The sequence below is a fragment of the Mobula hypostoma genome, chromosome 9 (genome assembly GCF_963921235.1).
Source record: "Mobula hypostoma chromosome 9, sMobHyp1.1, whole genome shotgun sequence".
Taxonomy (NCBI): Eukaryota; Metazoa; Chordata; class Chondrichthyes; order Myliobatiformes; family Myliobatidae; genus Mobula; species Mobula hypostoma.
In genome coordinates, this window is record NC_086105.1 from 85,030,395 (window position 1) to 85,052,464 (window position 22,070).

The window sequence follows — 22,070 nt, forward strand, 5'->3', positions numbered from 1 at the left end:
TTACCTTAAAAAAGATTCTTTAAAAATGAATGGGAGTTTGATTTTTGTCAGTCAGTACATCCAAAACCTGGGGTTCCCCTGTAATTCTAATACTTTATATGCTTTGAAATAAAGAACCATTAAAATCATAGCTGAAATTATTCAGGATGCTGCCTGGTTTAGAGAGTGTGCATTATGATCAGAGATTAAGGGAGCTAGGGCTTTACTCTCTGGAGAGGAGGATGAGAGGAGACATGATAGAGGTATACAAGATATTAAGAAGAATAGATAGAGTGGACAGCCAACGCCTCTTCCCCAGGGCAATACAATACAAGAGGACATGGCTTTAAGGTAAGGGGTGGGAAGTTCAAGGGTGATATTAGAGGAAAGTTTTTTACTCAGAGAGTGGTTGGTGCGTGGAATGCACTGCCTGAGTTGGTGGTGGAGGCAGGTATACTAGTGAAATTTAAGAGACTACTAGACAGGTATATGGAGGGAGGTTATATGGGAGGCAGGGTTTAAGGGTCAGCACAACATTGTGGGCCGAAGGGCCTGTACTGTGCTGTACTGTTCTATGTTCTAATTTTAAAATATAGAGGATTTCAAAAGCTTTATTGTAAATCACAATTATCTTTCCAACTATCTACATAGTACACAGCATACAGCATATTCATATACACACACAATATAACATTGCTGGATTAAAGTTAAACTTTCCCCTTTCAATAGCATGTAAAAGAAACAGGCTTCCTAAAAAGTCTAACTTTAGTTAACAAATGCCTGGGAAAACTATCAATGTTATTACCTGCTCATAATTAATAAACATGGTGGTACTGAAAGTACTTGAAGCCCAATTTATCAATTCTGCAGATTGTTCGGGTGTCATATAGATGAGAACACATTCTGCCATTAGCAATGTTGGCAACCTGGGTGAAATAAAGGAGAGTTAACATGCTTGTGCCAAGAATAAGACATCAAATAGAAAACAGTGAAAGATCAGGTGTCTGCAACTTTATGAAGTACCAAAAACCACAAGCTTCCTAAACTGTAATTATCAATTGAGAACAAGGGTCAAACTTTGTTAACAGTCATCTAATTAGTGTATTGAAAGCATGAGACATTTGACATATAATTAATGCAGAATGCTCTTACACAACAGAAAATATGCAAATACATAACAAAGATAAGAAATATACAAACACTTTCCTACGCTGATAATGCCCTGTGTGCAAATATATTTAGCAAATACCTTGTTCAAAGTAAATTATCAAAGTACATATATGTCAACAGATACAACCCTGAGATTCATTCTTGGGGCATACTAAACACATCCATAATAACCATATAATAACCATAATAGCATCCATGAAAGACTGCACATACTTGGGTGTTCAACCAAAGGGCAAAAGAAATCAAACTGTTCAAATACAAAAAGAAAGAAATAACAATAATAAATAAATAAGCAACAAATATCAAGAACCTGAGATAAGAGGGCATAGTATCAGGTTAGAGGGGTGTCCATTTAAAACAGAGATGCGGAGAAATTTCTTTAGCTAGAGAGTGGTGAATTTGTTACCACATGTAGCTGGAGGCCAGGTCGCTGGGTATATTTAAGGCAGAGGTTGACAGGTTCTTGATTGGACATGGCATCAAAGGTTACAAGAAGGCAGCCAGGGATTGAGGCCAAGGAGGGTAAAAAAGGATCAGCCACGACTGAATGGTAGAACACTCAACAGGCCTAATGGCCTAATTCTGCTTCTATGTCTTATGGTCTTATGAAATATAGTCCTAACCTATTCAATCTTTCTTTATAACTCTTAAATTAGATAGAGCTCTTAAAGATAGTGGAGTTAAAGGATATGGGGAGAAGGCAGGAACAAGGTACTGATTGTGGATGATCAGCCATGATCACAGTGAATGGTGGTGCTGGCTCGGAAGGGCCGAATGGCCTACTCCTGCACCTATTGTCTATTAACTCAGGTCCTCCAGTCCTGGCAATATCTTTCTAAATTTTCTCTGCATTCTTTCAACCTTATTTACATCTTTCCTGTAGGTAGATGACCAAAACTGCACAATACTCCAAATTAGGCCTCATCAATATCTCATACAACTTCAACATAACATCCCATCTCCTGTACTCAAAACTTTGATGTATGAAGGACAATGTGCCCAAAGCTTTCTTTATGACCCGTAATACCACTTTGAATGAATTATGGACCTGTATATCCAGATCCCTTTGTTCTACTGCATTCCTTCGTGCCTTACTATTCACTGTGTAAAATCTACCCTGGTTGGTGCTACCTAAGTGCAACAACTTCTGCCATTTTTCAGCCCATTTTTCCAGCTGGTCTAGATCCCTCTGACAGTCTTCCTCATTGTCCACTACACTCCCAATTTTGGGTGTCATCTACAAATTTGCTGATACTGTTACCCACATTATCTCCAGATCATTGACATAGACGGCACAACAACAACTGACCCAGAACTGATCTCTGTGGCATTCCACTTGTCACAAGCCACCAGAGTGGCAACCAACTACTAGCACTCTCTGGCTTCTCCTACAAAGCCAAAATCTAATCCAATTTACTACCTCATCCTGAATTTCGACCTTCTTGACCAACCTCCCATGTGGGACCTTGTCAAATGCCTTGCTAACGTCCATGGAGACAACATCCACTGCCTTCCTGGTAACTTCCTCAAAAAACTCCATACGATTAGTTAGACGTGAACTACCATGCACAAAGCCATGCTTACTATTCCTAGTCAGACTCTGTCTACTCAAATACTCAAATATCCAGTCCCTTAGAATACCTTTCAATATCTTTCCCACAACTGATATCAGGCTCACCGGCCAATAATTCCCTGGTATATTTTTAGAGCCTTTCTTAAACAGCGGAACAACATTAGCTATCCTCCAAGCCTCCGGTATCTCACCTGTTGCTAAGGATATCATAAATATCTCTGCTAAGGCCCTTGCATTATCTACACTTGCCTCCCACAAGGTCTGAGGGAACACCTTGTCAAGCCCTGGGAATTTATCCACCCTGATTTGCCTCAAGACAGCAAACCCCTCCTCCTCTGTAATTTGGATAGGCTTAATGACCTCACTGCTCCTTTGCCTTACTTCTACAGATTCAGGGTCCGTCTCCCAAGTAAAGACATTCCAAGATCGCGATCTCTTTTAGCTCCATGCATAGATTACCATTCTGATCTTCCAGAGGGCCAATTTTGTCCCTTGCAATCCTTTTGCTCTTAGCATATCTATAGAATCCTTTAGGATTCTCCTTCACCTTGTCTACTAGGGAAACCTCATCCCTTCTTTTCGCGATCCTGATTTCTTTCTTAAGTGTTCTCTTGCAATTCTTATATTCCATAGGTACCTCATTTGCTCCTACCTGCTTATCTGCTATGCACCAACTTTTACTCTTAACAAAGACCTCAATATCTCTTGAAAACTATGGTTCCCTAAATCTGTTACCTTTCCCTTTTATTTGGACAGGCACATACAAACTTTGTACTCTCAAAATGTCACTTTTGAAGGCCTCCCACTTACCAAGTACACCTTTGCCAGAAAACAGCCTGTCTGATACTTTCAAAATCCTGTCTCATCCCCAATGGCAAATCAAGTATCGCACATTCTCTCATTGGGACTTCTAGACACTGATTAAAGAAACTTCCCTGAACACATTTGACAGACTCTATCCCATCCAGTCCTTTTACAGAATGGGAATCCCAGTCAATATGTGGAAAGTTAATATCACTTACTGTAACAATCTTATGTTTCTTGCAACAGCCTGTGATCTCTCTACAAATGTGTTCCTCCAAATCCTGCGGATGGTTGGCTGGTCTATAATACAGCTCCATTAACGTTGTCATACCTCTTATTCCTCAGTTCCACTCATAAAGCCTCAAGACAAGTCCTCTAGTCTGTCCTGACTGAGTACTACTGTGACATTTTCCCTGTCTAGTAACACCACCCCTTCCCTTTTAATCCCTCGCCTTTAAGACCACTGATCCCCGGAATAATGAGCTGCACCTCCTGCAACCAATTCTCTACAATGGCTGCAATATCATAATTTCACTGGTTGCAGGATTTTTCATTAAAGGACATTGGTGCTTCCATACCAAGCTGTGAAGGAGACCCAGTCAATTCAGATTGTCAACATCATCTCCTCCATCAGGACAGCTGCACCACAAGGCTGTGTGCTTAGTACCCTGCTCTACTTGCTTAGTTAGTCAATATACTCTCCACTACACATCTACAGGAGTTTGTCAAAGTTTTAGATGTCATGCTGAACCTCTGCAAAATGCTGCCGTGCTTTCTTCATAATTACACTTACATGCTAGGCCCAGGACAAATGATAACACTGAGGGATTTAAACTTGATCTCTCCACCTCTGATCCACTGATGAGAACTGGCTCATGGACTTTATGTTTCCTCCTCCTGAAATCAGTAATCAGCTCCTTGGTCATGCTGACATTGAGTGAGAAGATGTCGTTGGGAACCACTCAAGCAGATTTTCAATCTCCTTCCTATATGCAAATTCATCACCATCTTTGATTTGGCCTATGACAGCGATGTCATCAGCAAACTTCAATATGGCATTGGCCTGTGCTTAGCCACACAGTCATAAGTGTAAAGCGGGTAGAGGAGGGCCCCAAGCACACATCCCTGTGGTGCAGCTATGCTGATGGAGATTGTGGAGGACACGTCGTTGGCAATCCAAAATGACTGAGGAAATCCAAGATCCAATTGCACAAGGAAGTATTGAGGTCAAAGTCTTGAAGCATATTAATTAATTTTGTGGGAATGATGGTACAGGTGCCCCCCGTTTTCTAAACATTCGCTTTACGACACCTCGCTGTTACAAAAGACCTACATTAGTTACCTGTTTTCGCTAACAGAAGGTGTTTTCACTGTTACGAAAAAAGGCAGTGTGCGCCCCGAGCAGCTAAGCTCCTCCTCCAGAACTGCATTCTAGCTGCCATTGCTTAAACACGTGCTTTATCTCGATTTATTTTGTGCATCCATTAGCAAGACGAGTTCTAAAAGCCTAAAAGAGCTCGTAAAGGTGTTACACTTAGCGTAAGAGTAGACATAATTAAGTGTTTCGATCGTGGTGAATGAAATAAGGACATTGTCCGCGCATTGAACTTGCCTGCATCCACCATTCACACTATTTATACGCAGAGAGAAAGAATTTTGAAAGCTGCCAATGTTACTGTTGGTTCTGCTCGTAGCAAAGTGGTCTTAGTCGGCATCCAATAATGGATAAAATGGAAGGTCTATTGCTTGAGTGGATTGATGGGTGTACGAAGCGTGGTGTTCCGTTAAGTTTTCTTATACTTAAGGAGAAATCAGTCAGTCTTTTTAATAAGCTGAAACAGAAAGCACTGGACGATGGTGATGAAAGTGTTGTGATAGTGGAATTTAAAGGTAGTCATGGGTGGTTTGATCAGTTTCTGAGGCGAGGGCAGCTTCATAGTTTAACGTTTACCGGACAGAGTGCTTCAGCGGATACTGAAGCTGCCGAAAAGTTCCCAGCAGAACTGAAGAAAATAATTACAGAAAGTGGTTATTCCTATAAGCAAGTGTTTAACTGTAATGAAACTGCAATTTATTGGAGTCTTCCCGATTCCGGTAAGTGAAACTACACTATACATACATTATTTCTACTTTATATAGGATGTGTATTTTTATGTGTTATTTGGTATGATTTGGCAGCTTCATAGCTTAAAGGTTACTGAAGAGAGTGTTTCTGCCGAGAGCACTTCCGCCGAGAGTGCTGCCATGAGATTTTCGCTGCGCTGGACAGTGCTGCAGAAAAGTATTTCTACTTTATATAGGCTGTGTATTTATATCATTCCTGCTTTTACTATATGTTACTGTTATTTTAGGTTTTGTGTGTTATTTGGTATGATTTTGTAGGTTATTTTTTGGGTCTGGGAACGCTCAAAAGTTTTTCCCATATTAATAAATGGTAATTGCTTATTCACTTTATGACATTCCGGCTTACGAACTGTTTCATAGGAACGCTCTACCTTCGGATAGCAGGGGAAACTTGTATTAAATGCTGAACTGCAGCTGATAAAGAGCGTCCTGATATATGCATTTTTGCTGTCCAGATGTTCCACAGTTGAGTGAAGAGCCAATGAAATGGCAACTGCTGTGGACCTGTTGCTCCGGTAGGTAAATTGGAGTGCATCTAAGTCACTTCTTGGGCAGGAGTTAAAATGTTTGATCACCAACCTCTCAAAACACTTCATCACTGTGGATCTAAGTGCTACTGGATGGTAATCTTTGAGACAGGTTACCATGTCCTTTTTAGGCATTGATACAGCTGAAGCTTGCTTGAAGCAGGTGGAGTAGGGATCCAGAGCCAGGGTGTAATGGAAAAATGTTTTCATGTCTGGAAGAGCAGTGCCTATGTTTAATTTCTTTTAAAGGTAAATAGACAGTTATGTAAAGAAAATACAAATTAAAAGGTAAAGAAACAAGCAGAAAAACTGAACTGGAGAGAATGCTTCATTGGGAGTAAAACCCTTGATTGATGGCCTACAAGGTTGTTTTGAACCACAACTGGAATATAATTCCCTATCCGATTATTATTCACCATCAGGCTCACCAGGTAATGTTTGCCACACTCCCTCTAACATACTGGGGGTTCGAGTTCCTGCACTCCCTTTCCACTCATCAAGGCTCTGGTTCCCACATTCCCTCTTAACACACCAGGGCCCTGATTCCCGCACACTAACACACAGTGGCCCAGTTCCTCCACTCCCTTTCAACCCACTTGTACCACCAGACTATTTATTATCATCCTCACATGAAAAAATTGCTTGGCATATCTGTTGGAATTCCTTGAAGAAATAACAAACAGGATAGGCAAAGGAGAATTGGTTGATGCTGTGTGTGCTTGGATTTTGGAAAGGCTTTTGACAAGTGCCACACGAGGCTCAACAAGCTATGAGCCCAGGTATTACAGGAAAGATTCTAGCATGGATAAAGCAGCAGCTGATTGGCAGAAGGTAAAGAGTGGGAATAAAGGGGGCTTTTTCCGGCTGACTAGTGGTGTTCCACAGGGGTCTGTTATGGGACCAATTCTTTTTACATTATATGTTGATGATTTGGATGATGGAATTGATGGTTTTGTTGCAAAGTTTGCAGACAATATGAAGATAGGTGGACGGGCAGTAGTTGAGGAAGTAGAGAGGCTACAGAAGGACTTAGATACATTAGGAGAATGGACAAAGAAGTGGCTGATGGAAACAGTGTTGGGAAGTATATGGTCTTGCACTTTGGTAGAGAAAATGAAAGGGTTGACTATTTTCTAAATGGAGAGAAACTACAAAAAACTGAGGGAAAAAGGGACTTGGGAGTCCTTGTGCAGGATTCCCTGAAGGTTAATTACAGGCTGAGTCTGTGGTGAGGAAGGCAAATGCAAGGTTGGCATTCATTTCAAGAGGACGAGAATATAAAAGCAAGGACGTAATGTTGAAGCTTTATAAAGTACAGGTATCTTATGAGCAGTTTTTGGTCACTTATCTTAGAAAGGATATGCTAAAACAGAGAGGGTTCAAAGGAGGTTCACGAAAATGATTCCAGAATTGAAAGGCTTGTCATATGAAGAGCATTTGTTGGCTCTGGGCCTCTATTCGCTAGAATTCAGAAGAATGAGGGGTGTCCTAATTGAATTATCAAATGGTGAACGGGCTTGATAGAGTGGATGTGGAGAGCATGCTTCCTATGGTGGGAGAGTCTAAGACCAGAGGACACAGCCTCAGAATAGAAAGGCGTCCTTTGAGAATAAAGATGAGGAGGAATTTCGTTAGCCAGACAGTGGTGACTCTGTGGAATTCGTTGCCACATGCAGCTGTGGAGGCCAAATCGTTATGTATACTTAAGACAGAGGTTGACAGATTTTTGATCAGTCAGGGCATGAAGAGATACGGGGGGAGGCAGGAGATCACGGCTGAGAAGAAAATTGGATCAGCCAGGACGAAATGGCAGAGTAGACTCAATGGGCCAAATGGCCTAATTCTGCTCCTACATCTTATGGTCTTTAAAAATAACAAATTCAATGAGAATTGAGCTACAAATAGAACACCCAATAGTTCAGAGATAAATTAATCTAGCTCTAGTAAAATCCCAAACATTCTGGATTACTTGGGGAAAAAAATGAAGGCATTGAAAAAAATGCAAACAATGACTGACACCAATTGTAAGACTATAATGAATCACATGGTCTTCCCTTCACCAGGATAAAGGCCGAGGGGTTCATGGATGAATGTCTGTTAGATAATGGAAGAGTACAATAGGAGATTATTGTAACTTCAAATAAGTTTTTTAACAGCAGGAATAAAGTGAAAATTATTGTTTATTGAGTGAGGAGGGAATGAAACATAAATGTAAATCAGCTGTGTATGTTCCAGAAGCAGTGCCAATTGGAGGAGGAAGAGAATGAAGGAAGTTGTAATCTGATCCAATAACTTAATCTCATCACTGAAATGCTTTGTTTTTCCTTGTGACTTTGCCAATTTGACATTATAGGGGAAGAGAGCAACATTATTTGTACTCCCCATTTAAGAGAATATTTTATATTCATGAAACAAAAATATATGGACTGCATCAAGAGGGCTGCTAACATACCTTAAACATTTAACAGTACACAACTAAGATAATTAATTTCGGAAATCTAAATGCCATCCCAGAGAGATCAGAAAGGCAGGATGTCGCAAGTTCAGCCAGGTTGGATTGCTCTAAATGCTGAACCGATTTGGAGAGGTTGAGAACGACTTCTCCAGCAGTGAAATCTAGACACCAAGCAATTTGCAAACAGCGGGGCCCAGTTCATAGTGCAGGTTCACACAATTTAACTGCTGGCCCAGATAGTCTGGGGGCTCCTCTCTCCACAGTGAGACTACTCCCAGCTGCTGTGCTTCGTGTCTGCGAACTTTGCTGTGACTTGAACTGCTAATCGGATGAACCCATAGGCTATGAGTACATAGGCTATGGGCCCACTCCAAGCTGCTCCGGGGATTTGGATCTACGGACTCAATTTGGTTTGGAATGCATTTGTTGACTGCTTCTATTGTTTGCACAATTAGTTTCTTTCTTTTTCCTCTTTCTCTGGATCCTTTCAAGGACCCAGTTGCATGAGGAGGTATTGAGGCCTCGGACTTAAAGCAAATCAGGTTTGGTCTTATTTTTTTTAAATTGGGCTCTTTCTGGTTCCTTGCTTTGTGACTGCCTGTTAAGCAAACAAGTCTCAAGGTTGTTTAATTTATACACTTGTTGATAATAAATGAACTTTAAAATAAATGGTTTGAGGGAAGGAAAAAAAGTTGTTTGCTGTCAGGGTACAAAAAGCTACAAGAAGGAAAAAGGTGAAATATGAGGGCAGACTAGCCAATAAAGACTAGCTAAGAAATGGCAGATGAACTTAATGGGTACTTTGCATCTGTCATTCACTGTGGAAGACACTAGCAGTCTGTCAGAAGTCCAGAAGTGTCAAGCACCAGTGAGCGAGCACCATTGCTGTCACAAAGGAAAAAGTGAAAGGTCCCAAGGTGGATAAGACACCTGGACCAGATGGACTACATCCCATACTCCTAACAGAGGTTGCTGAAGAGCTAACAGATGTATTGATCATGATCTTTCAAGATTCACTTCATTCTGACATGGTCCCAGGAGGACTGGAAGATTGCACATGTCACTCTACTCTTTAAGAAGGGAAGGCCGGGGGGGGGGGGGGGGTCACATGATGATGTGGGATTGAGACGTGTAAATCCAGCTTTCCCGTAAAAAATCAGCAAAGTACCGTTTAAACTAAGCAAAGTTAATAAATACTTCCAAAAACTACTTATAAGCTTCTCAAGACTATTTTACGATATGCCTCATAAACCGCAACAGAAGAAACCTGGCGTTGCGAAATTGCCATGAGATGGGAAGAAAAAAAAAGGCCTACTGCAGCGATGGAGCCTCGGATTCACGTTGGATCTCCTTCGGAGGAGACGCATTTTATCTCTGGTGTAGAAGAACAGGGAGCAATGGCAGCGGTAGCGGTCCCTGGGAAGATGATGCTGGAATTGCGCATGCACAAACTAGTTGGCATGTGCAAATCGATACAACTCAAGCTACAAGAACCGACGGCCACTGCAAGTGAAAGTGACTCAGTCAGAATTGGATTCCGCAGAGAATACAGATGAAGAAGAGGAGGAAGAGCTGGAAGAGACTGGAAGTAAAGGATGCGATGGAGACATAAGAGAGGCTTTATTGCAAGTAACGGCTGAACTAAGAAAATTAAGAACAGAGCTTAGAGACATGAAGATGTGCTATGATAAAGCTATAAAAAGACAGGACAAAATGGATAAGAAACTTCAAAAGTTGGAAAGAACAATGGAGCATATTAATGATAGAGTGGCAAAAACAGAAAATGATATGCTTGTCTGGAAAACGGAAAGAAATCGACTGTTGGAGAAAGTGGACATGTTGGAAAATTTTAGTAGACGAATAATATTAAAATTGTGGGTCTTAAAGAAGGTATAGAGGGAGACAATCCAATAGAATTTTTTCGAAGATGGATTCCGGAAACTTTGCAAATGAAAGAGGAAGACCGATCAATTGAAATTGAGTGGGCACATAGAGCTCTAAGACCAAAACCACAAGATGACCAATATCCACGATCAATTTTAATAAAATTCTTAAGATTTCAAGACAAGGAAAGGATTCTACAGGCGGCTGCCCAAGCTGCCAAGAATAGAAAAGGGCCATTGATGATAGAAGAGAAGAAAATTTTATTCTATCCTGACATAAGTTATGAGCTTTTGAAGAGAAGGAAGAAATTTAATCCAGTGAAAAAAGTACTATGGGATCACAGTTATCAATTTATATTGCGCTATCCTGCAACCTTGAAGATTTTTTTGGCTGGCGGAGAAAAAAGATTTTTTGATGATTACCGGAAAGCGGAGGAGTTTGTGCGAGATTTTTTTGAAGATACAAGAACAAACCCACGGGAGCGAGAAGGATTGAAGATGAAGACTGGGTCAAGGAATAGACCTGCTGGATTTTTGAAGGCGGATGAATGTATAAATATATTATTAATTGTATGAGGGAGGGGAAGAAAGGTTAAAATTTGAGGAATATTAGCTGGGAATAGTAACATTAATTTTTTTTTATATATATACAATTTTTTTGTTACGGGGGAGCTGGAAGAAATACTGACCAATCGCTACGCTATTCATGTGTGCAAGCGTGGCAATAGCCACGACCCGCAAAATGGAGGAGGGTAGTGTTGTGTATCCTTTCATTCACAACATTAGTAGGAGGGTATTTTGTTATTTCCCTTTTTGTATCATATCTATCTTTTATTTCTTTCTTTTTGCCTGGATGATTGGGAGGGAAACACATAGCAACATGAAGTTCAAAGAGATTCCCCAAGAAACTATGGAAGTTGAGAAGCTAAGTAATGTTTTAGATTGGAGTAACTTTGTTAAGAATAATGATTAATTTATTGAATTTTTTGAGTTTTAATGTTAATGGGCTTAATGGACCGGTGAAAAGAAAAAGAATCTTAAAACATATTAAGAAAATGAAGATAGATTTAGCCTTCTTACAGGAAACGCACTTAACAGAAACAGAACATCAGAAACTAAAGAGAGATTGGGTGGGTAATGTTGTTGCAGCTTCATTTAATTCAAAAGTGAGGGGAGTAGCAATTTTGATCAATAAAACGTTACCAATTACAATACAAAATGTAATAACCAATTCTGCAGGGAGATATGTGATTATACACTGTCAACTTTTTTCTGAATTATGGACTTTCATGAATATTTATGCACCAAATGAAAATGATGCAAAATTTATACAAGAAGCTTTTTTGAATTTGGCTGATGCACATGAAAAAATATTAATAGGAGGAGATTTTAATTTTTGCCTAGACCCAGTCTTAGATAGATCAACTAAGGCCGTCACAAAATCAAAGGTAGTAAAACTAACTTTATCATTGATGAAAGATTTAAATTTGATTGATATATGGAGAAGAATTAATCCTAAAGACAGAGACTATTCATTCTATTCTAATAGACACAAAACTTATTCAAGGATAGATTTTTTCCTATTATCAATGCATATTCAACACAGAGTGAAAAATATGGAATATAAAGCAAGACTATTGTCAGATCATTCTCCTCTATTAATGACAATAATAATGACTGATAAGAAAGAAGTGGCTTGTAGATGGAGATTTAATTCAACATTATTAAAACGTCAAGATTTTTGTGATTTTATGAAAAAACAGATCCAATTTTTTTTGGATACAAACTCTCATTCAGTGGATGATAAACTATGGGATGCGATGAAAGCATATTTGAGGGGTCAGATAATAAGTTATACGTCTAAAATTAAGGAAGAATATATAGCAGAACTAGATCAATTGGAAAAAGAGATTACAAAATTAGAAAAGGATCTCAAAGACATACAACAGAAGGAAAACGAAGGCAACTTGTCAATAAGAAGTTACAATATAATACGCTTCAAACATACAGAATGGAAAAAGCAATCATAAGAACTACGCAAAGGTATCATGAGTTAGGTGAGAGCGCACATAAAATTCTTGCTTGGCAGTTGAAAACAGAACAAGCTTCCAAAACGATAAATGCAATTAGAACAAGTGCAAACAAAATTACTTAAAAACCTTTAGAAATTAATGAAACCTTCAAAAGTTTCTATTCTAAACTATATCAATCAGAATCACAAAATGATGTTAATGAGATAGAAAGGTTTGTATGACAAGTAACTCTTCCAAAATTGAATTCGGAAGAGCAGAAGGGATTAGATATGCCTTTTACATTAAAAGAGGTTGAAGAAGCTTTAGGAAGACAGGAAGCAAAGAGTGGGAATAAACGAGACCTTTTCAGAATGGCAGGCAGTGACGAGTGGGGTACCGCAAGGCTCAGTGCTGGGACCCCAGTTGTAAACAATATATATTAATGACTTGGATGAGGGAATTAAATGCAGCATCAAGTTTGCGGATGACACGAAGCTGGGCGGCAGTGTTAGCTGTGAGGAGGATGCTAAGAGGATGAAACGGTGATTCGGATAGGTTAGGTCAGTGGGCAAATTCATGGCAGATGCAATTTAACGTGGATAAATGTGAAGTTATCCACTTTGGTGGCAAAAACAGGAAAACAGATTATTACCTGAATGGTCGCTGATTAGGAAAAGGGGAAATGCAACGAGACCTGGGTGTCATTATACACCAGTCATTGAAAGTGGGCATGTAGGTACAGCAGGCGGTGAAAAAGGCGAATGGTATGCTGGCATTTATAGCAAGAGGATTCGAGTACAGGAGCAGGGAGGTACTACTGCAGTTGTACAAGGCCTTGGTGAGACTACACCTGGAGTATTGTGTGCAGTTTTGGTCCCCTAATGTCTGAGGAAAGACACCCTTGCCATAGAGGGAGTACAAAGAAGGTTCACCAGATTAGTTCCTGGGATGGCAGGACTTTCATATGATGAAAGACTGGATGAACTAGGCTTATACTCATTGGAATTTAGAAGATTGAGGGGAGATCTGATTGAAACGTATAAAATCCTAAAGGGATTGGACAGGCTAGATGCAGGAAGATTGTTCCCGATGTTGGGGAAGTCCAGAACGAGGGGTCACAGTTTGAGGATAAAGGGAAAGCCTTTTAGGACCGAGATTAGGAAAAACTTCTTCACACAGAGAATGGTGAATCTGTGGAATTCTCTGCCACAGGAAACAGTTGAGGCCAGTTCATTGGCTATATTTAAGAGGGAGTTAGATATGGCCCTTGTGGCTGAAGGGATCAGGGGGTATGGAGGGAAGGCTGGTACAGGGTTCTGAGTTGGATGATCAGCCATGATCATACTGAATGGCGGTGCAGGCTTGAAGGGCCGAATGGCCTACTCCTGCACCTATTTTCTATGTTTCTATGTTTCTATCACTCCAAAGTAATAAATCTCTAGGAGAAGATGGTTTTCCACCTGAATTTTATAAGAAGTTTAAAGATCTATTATTTCCTCCCTTTATGGAGTTAATACTTCAAGCAGAAAAAATAAACTCCCAGAATCTTTTTCAACAGCGATTGTAGTATTATTGCCAAAAAAAGACAGAGATCCTATGAAACCAACATCATACAGGCCTATTTCTTTGTTGAACATGGATTATAAAATAATAGCAAAAATTTTATCGAGTAGATTATCTAAATATTTACCAAAATTAGTACATATGGATCAATCAGGATTTATTAAAAATAGACAATTGGTAGATAATGTAACTCGGCTACTCAGTATAATTCATTTGGCACAAAAAAGGGAGGAGATGAGTATAGTAGTAGCCTTGGATGCAGAAAAAGCATTTGATAGATTGGAATGGGATTTTTTATTTAAAGTATTAGAAAAATATGGGTTAGGAACATCGTTTATAAACTGGATCAAAACTTTAAGTACTAACACTAACGCTAAAGTAGTGACAAATACTCAAATTTCAACACCATTCCAGTTAAAAAGGTCAACTAGACAAGGTTGTCCATTATCACCTGCTTTATTTGTACTGGCGATAGAGCCACCAGCAGAACTAATTAGAATTGATCCAGATATTATGGGATGTGATCGGTAGGTGGGAAGCCTTCAAAGGAGAAATTTTGAGAGTGCAGAGTTTGTATGTTCCTGTCAGGATCAAAGGCAAAGTGAATAGGAATAAGGAACCTTCGTTCTCAAGGGATATTGCAACTCTGATAAAGAAGAGGAGGGAGTTGTATGACATGTATAGGAAACAGGGAGTAAACAAGGTGCTTGAGGAGTATAAGAAGTGCAAGAAAATACTTAAGAAGGAAAATCCAAAGAGCTTTTACAGGTATATTAAGAGCAAAAGGATTGTAAGGGATAAAATTGGTCCTCTTGAAGATCAGAGTGGTCGGCTATGTGCAGAACCAAAGGAAATGGGGGAGATCTTAAATAGGTTTTTTGCGTCTGTATTTACTAAGGAAACTGGCATGAAGTCTATGGAATTAAGGGAAACAAGTTGTGAGATCATAGAAACTGTACAGACTGAAAAGGAGGAGGTGCTTGCTGTCTTGAGGAAAATTAAAGTGGATAAATCCCCAGGACCTGACAGGGTGTTCCCTGGGACCTTGAAGGAGACTAGTGTTGAAATTGCAGGGGCCCCTGACCAAAATATTTAAAATGTCACTGTCTACAGATGAGGCGCCAGAGGATTGGAGATTGGCTCATGTTGTTCCGTTGTTTAAAAAAGGATCGAAAAATAATCCGGGAAATTATAGGCCAGTAAGTTTAACGTCGGTAGTAGGTAAGTTATTGGAGGGAGTACTAAGAGACAGAATCTACAGGCATTTGGATAGACAGGGACTTATTAGGGAGAGTCAACATGGCTTTGTGCATGGTAGGTCATGTTTGACCAATCTATTGGAGTTTTTCGAGGAGGTTAGCAGGAAAGTGGATGAAGGGAAGGCAGTGGATATTGTCTACATGGACTTCAGTAAGGCCTTTGACAAGGTCCCGCATGGGAGGTTAGTTTGGAAGATTCAGTCGCTAGGTATACATGGAGAGGTAGTAAATTGGATTAGACATTGGCTCAATGGAAGAAGCCAGAGCGTGGTAGTGGAGGATTACTTCTCTGAGAGGAGGCCTGTGACTAGTGGTGTGCCACAGGGATCAGTGCTGGGTCCATTGTTATTTGTCATCTATATCAATGATCTGGATGATAATGTGGTAAATTGGATCAGCAAATTTGCTGATGATACAAAGATTGGAGGTGTAGTGGACAGTGAGGAAGGTTTTCAGAGCCTGCAGAGGGACTTGGACCAACTGGAAAAATGGGCTGAAAAATGGCAGATGGAGTTTAATACAGACAAGTGTGAGTTATTGCACTTTGGAAGGACAAACCAAGGTAGAACATACAGGGTAAATGGTAAGACACTGAGGAGTGCAGTAGAACAGAGGGATCTGGGAATGCAGATACAAAATTCCATAAAAGTGGCGTCACAGGTAGATAGGGTCATAAAGAGAGCTTTTGGTACATTGGCCTTTACTAATCAAAGAAATTGAGTATAAGAGCTAGAATGTTATGATGAGGTTGTATAAGGCATTGGTGAGGCCGAATCTGGAGTATTGTGCTCAGTTTTGGTCACCAAATTACAGGAAGGATATTAATAAGGTTGAAAGAGTGCAGAGAAGGTTTACAAGGATGATGCCAGGACTTGAGAAACTCAGTTACAGAGAAAGGTTGAATAGGTTAGGACTTTATTCCCTGGAGCGTAGAAGAATGAGGGGAGATTTGATAGAGGTATATAAAATTATGATGGGTATAGATAGAGTGAATGCAAGCAGGCTTTTTCCACTGAGGCAAGGGGAGAAAAAAAACAGCGGACATGGGTTAAGGGTGAGGGGATAAAAGTTTAAAGGGAACATTAGGGGGGGCTTCTTCACACAGAGAGTGGTGGGAGTATGGAATGAGCTGCCAGACGAGGTGGTAAATGCGGGTTCTTTTTTAACATTTAAGAATAAATTGGACAGATACATGGATGGGAGGTGTATGGAGGGATATGGTCCATGTGCAGGTCAGTGGGACTTGGCAGAAAATAGTTTGGCACTGCCAAAAAGGGCCAAAAGGCCTGTTTCTATGTTGTAGTTTTTCTATGATTTCTTTGATATTCCTGTGGTGGGGATATCCAGAACTAGAGGACACAGCCTCAAAAGTGGTGACCCTTTAGAAGAAAGGTAAGGAGGAACGTTTTTAGCCAGAGAGTAGTAAATTTATGGCAGCGGTCCCCAACCACTGGGCCGTGGACCGGTACTGGGCCGCAAAGCATGTGCTCCCGGGCCGCGAGGAAACCTTTCCTCATTCCCCATCACGGCCATTGTTGAACTTGAAAGCACGTGAGGTCATTACCCACGTGTCATCCATGTCAGCGCAGGAAGGAGATCAACTCCTCGAGCTTGCAAACGACAGTGGGCTGAAAAGTATGTTTGACATAACATCTCTGCTGGCATTCTGGATCAAAGTCAAGGCTAAATATCCTGAGCTAGCCACAAAAGCACTGAAAACGTTGCTACCATTTCCAACATCATATCGCTGCGAAGCGAGGTCTCCTGCAATGAATGCAACGAAAACTAAATTGCAGAATAGACTGGACATAAGGAACCCCCTTCGAGTATCACTGTCTCCCATCACCCCGCGACGGGACCATCTTGTTGCAGGGAAACAAGCCCAGGGCTCCCACTGATTCAGCGATTTGGTGTGTTGCGATGATTTTATATGTTCGTACGAGGAAAATATGTGCTGTGTGTTTAATATCCAAACGTTACTTAAAATGTTATGATGCTATTGACTTATATAACCATATAACAATTACAGCACGGAAACAGGCCATCTCTACCCTGCTAGTCTATGCTGAATGCTACTCTCACCTAGTCCCACCAACCTGCACTCAACCCAAAACCCTCCATTGCTTTCCTGTCCATATACCTATCCAATTTTTCTTTAAATGATAATATCGAACCTGCCTCTACCACTTCTACTGGAAGTTCGTTCAACACTACTTCAAGCTCCCCTGTCCTCTCCTGATAATTGACTTATCACTATATTCATGCGAGGAAAATACGCGCTGTGTGTTTAATATTAAATTCGTTAGGTAATCCCTTTTAGAAACGAAATTGAGTGTATAAGCCACTTATCACCGATATTCCGGTCACGATTAACACCCCCCCCCGAACAGAATCGCCAGAAACGTTTTGTAGAAAAAAAGCAGCACATACACGCATGTGCACTGGCACCCGCACAAGGCTTCATGGTCATAGTAGTCTTTCTCGGAGTAAACACAACTTATTTGACTGTTAATCCTGTCCGTTGGCAATCCTACCCTCCCACCCCCCGGGTCAGCCGGTCCACAAGAATATTGTCAATATTAAACTGGTCCACAGTGCAAAAAAGGTTGGGGACGCCTGATCTCTGGAATGCTCTGCCACAGACTGCAGTGGAGGCCAAGTCCATGAGTATATTTAAGGCGGAGTTGATCGTTTCCTAATTGGTCATGGCATTAAAGGATATGGCAAGGAGACAGGTACATGGGGTTGAGTAGGTTCAGGGATCAGCCATGATGGAATGGCGGAGCAGACTCGAAGGGCTGAATGGCCTAATTCTACTCCTGTCTTATGGTCTAATACATTTTTTAAAAACATGCAGAAAATTATATTCTAAAAATTTGAGTAAAACTTCTTTGTATTAAAGATTGTACACTGATTAAGGGAAAAACATTGAGACAAAAATGAGTTACATGAAACAACTAAACCCTCAAATTATACTTTAACATCCAACAGACTGCCAATGAACAATTATGTGTGTGAATATAAAGACTGCTATGACCTTGGGCAGAAAAATGCACAGGTACTGCAATGTTAACTGACTTGGAGCTCTGCAAGTCGAGTTTGAAACCTGATCTTAACCCTTTTCAGCTCAATTAAACATGTACATAGAAACATAGAAAACGTACAGCACAATACAGGCCCTTCGGCCCACAAAGCTGTGCTGAACATGTACATACCTTAGAAATTACCTCGGGTTACCCATAGCCCTCTATTTTTCTAAGCTCCATGTACCTATCCAGGAGTGTCTTAAAAGAACTTATTGTATCCGCCTCCACCGCCATTGCCAGCAGCCCATTTCACACACTCACCACTCTCTGCGTAAAAAACTTACCCCTGACATCTCCTCTGTACCTGCTTCCAAGCACCTTAAAACTGTGCTCTCTCATGCTAGCTATTTCAGCCCTGGGAAAAAAAAACCTGACTATCCACACAATGTCTTTACAGGAAAATAAAACACCTTCAGAGTCCCCTATATAGAATATAATAAATAATTAATGAGGGGTTAAATCTAGCTCTTTGGAAAGGGTTAGTGAGGTAGTGTACTTGATGTTATGGGTATACTCTTTAAAAAGACTAAGTACTATATAATAGACAATTGAGCAAAGTTATTGTCCATGGAACTAAACAGATGGCAGCAGTATGCATCTAAGTATGTACTTTTTTCAGGCTCCACGTAACTAAGATCTCCAATTAAGGCAACATCCTGGTGAATCTTCTCTTAACCAATGTCCTCCATGTTGATCAACGTTCCTTAGTGTCCTACTATTTACAGTATCAGTCCTACCCCTGTATGACTTTCCAAAATACTTCAGCTCAACTTGAGATTAATTTTCATCTATCAGTGCTCCAGCCAGTTTCCCAACTGATATGTATTCTGCTGTAACCTTTATCACAATGAACATCACCACCAATTTTTATGTCATCCACGGACTTACTAGTTTCCCATCCAAGTCAAAATATACCACAAACTGCAAAGGCCTCAGCACTAATTCCTGAATTATATCACCAGACAAAGACTTCCATCAGAAAAAAAACATTCTTCCATCAATTCTTTCTGCTTCTTATCAGCAAGCCAACTTTGGTTCCAATTGGCTTGCTTACTTTGTGTTTTAATCTTCTGGATCAGTCCACCATGTGTGACCTTGTCAAATACCTTATTAAATTTCATATAGATAGTGTCTACCACCCAGCCTTCAATCACTTTATACCTCTACAAAGCACTTAATGAGAAAGGAAGACCCCTCAAGAAGCTGCATTGACTAACTCAATCAGTCCTGTTTTTCCAAGTGTAGATGATTCATGTCCCTTAGAATTTCTCCAATAATTTGTGAACAATTGACCCAAGGCTCTCTGGTCTGTAGTTACCTGCTATATTCCTGGTGCCCTTCTCAAATAAAGGACAAATATTAATTATTCTCCAGTTTTTCATACGTCTCATGTGGCTAATGAAGGTGTAGAAACCTGTCCTGGCCCCTGGGAATTTATCTACTCTTTTGTGTTCCAAAGCTTAAACAACTCAACCTTCTTAATTTCGCCATGCTCCAGTCAATCAATTTCTCCATGCTCCCTAAACTTGCTTTTCAGAATGTCTGAATGAACCAAGGAGGAGGAGAAGTATTTGTTCAGTACCTCACCCACTCCCCTGACTCAACACATAGATTACCCCTCTGGTCGCTGGCCCCTAAAGAGGCCTATTCTTGGCCTGGGTACACTCTTGCTTCCAATATTCTTACAGAATGACTTACTTTTCCCTGGCAAGAATATTTCATGACCTTCATTTTTGCCCTCCTAATTTTCTCCTTGCAGTTCAAAATTCAAATTAAATTTATTATCAAAGTACATACTTTACCATATACAACCAAGATTCCTTTTCTTCTGGGCATACTCAATAATTTCATGAATAAGCATAACAGAATCAATGAAAGACCACATCAACATGAGCTTTCAACCAGTGTACAAAAGTCATCTTAACATCCCTCCTGCATGTTTCAAAGCACATCTCAACAGGTTGAGCTCTTCTTGAATTGTATTCATTAGGAGACACACATGCAAGTTCCCACAAAAGTGACCAAGTAATCTCTTGCACAATAACACTGATTAAGAGACAAACGAAGGCCAGGACTGCTGGCATAATTTTCTTACTGTTCTTTGAAATAAAAGCTTTATAAGATTTCAAAGCATAAAATCTTGATGGTCCAAATGGCCTGATTCTGCTCTTATATTTTAAGGTCTAAAATCAAAGTGATGAAAACAGCCAGGAAAGATGTGGCGCAAGAGACTGCAGACACCGGAACCAAAAGAAACAAGCTGCTGGAGGGACTCAGCAGGTCAGGCAGCATCTGCGGAAGGAAATGGACAGTTAATGTTTTCATCAAGACCATTCATCTGGAGTCCATTTCCCTTCATGGATGATGATGATGCATGCTGAAATCCTCCAGCATTTTTTCTTGTTATTTGACAGGATGTTCCTGGGATTGGTATACTGCCCAGTCTCACATCCTATGGTGTCCAAACCCTCACTTACTTTCTCTGAATATAAAGGGCTCAAGGACCTGATCCTGAGAGAGGCAAGTAGCCTCCAGTGGAGTATAACTGGAGCTCCATGGCCCCAACATCCTGAATGCCTGTGGCTAGCTAAGGTTTTTTTTTGAAATATATTCAGAAGTATAACATTGAAAGAACAATCATGCTCCTAATGATCGTGCTATATACTTTCCTCTTACACTTGACCCCCCAAAGTTCACCACCTTTTATTTGTCCTGATTAAATTCTATCTGCCATTTTTCTACCAATATTTCCAACTGGTCTACATCCTGGTAAATTCTTCGAAAACATCTTCACAATCCAAAACACTGCCAATTTTTTGTGTCTACTGCAAATTTACATCTACATTTTCATCCAAATTATATATTATGTCTTTAGGGCAGTGGTCCCCAACCACCGGGCCGCGGACTGGAAGCGGGCTGCAAAGCATGTGCTACTGGGCCGCGAGGAAACGATATGATTTGGCGATATAAAATGATATGAGTCAGCTGTACCTTTCCTCATTCCCTGTCACGCACTGTTGAACTTGAAATAACCTACCAAATAACACATAAAACCTAAAATAACACTTAACATATAGTAAAAGCAGGAATGATATGATAAATACACAGCCTATATAAATTAGAAATAATGTATGTACAGTGTCGTTCACTTTAACAGAATCGGGAAGAATTAGGCCAAAACTGATTTGTAGAAAAAAAATCGGCACGTACACACATGCGCATGTCACATATGCAAACGTCACACATGCGCACGCAGGTGCCAGCACAAGGCTTCGTGGTCATGGTAGTCTTTCTCGGGGTAAACACAAGTGTCCCGTATTTGACACCTACTTTTGTCCCTTATTTGGGAGCGAGAAAGTTGGCAACCCTACTTGAACACCCACCCTGGTCCGCCCTGGTCGGCTGGTCCGCAAGAATATTGTCAATATTAAACCGGTCCGCGGTGCAGAAAAGGTTGGGACCCCTGCTTTAGGGCACAGTTAGCGCAGAGAGAATGGGTCCTTTATGTTCTCTGTGTGAGATGTGGGAATTCCGGCAGTCTGCTAGCCTCCCAAATAACCACATCTGCACCAGGTGCACCAAACTGCAGTTCCTCAGGAAATGTGTTAAGGAACTGGACCTGCAGCTCGATGATC

At 40.5% G+C, this 22,070-nt stretch overlaps 1 protein-coding gene across 5 annotated transcripts in view; it reads right to left on the minus strand.

Moving 5' to 3' along the window:
* The window catches only part of lcmt1 (leucine carboxyl methyltransferase 1), a 133,234-nt gene that overhangs the window by 18,396 nt on the left and 92,768 nt on the right, over window positions 1-22,070 (minus strand). For all 5 annotated transcript variants that reach the window (XM_063058571.1, XM_063058570.1, XM_063058569.1 and 2 more), the window contains exon 8: window positions 785-905. In XM_063058571.1, the coding sequence (XP_062914641.1) occupies window positions 785-905 (121 nt within the window). The remainder of the gene's footprint in view (window positions 1-784; window positions 906-22,070) is intronic.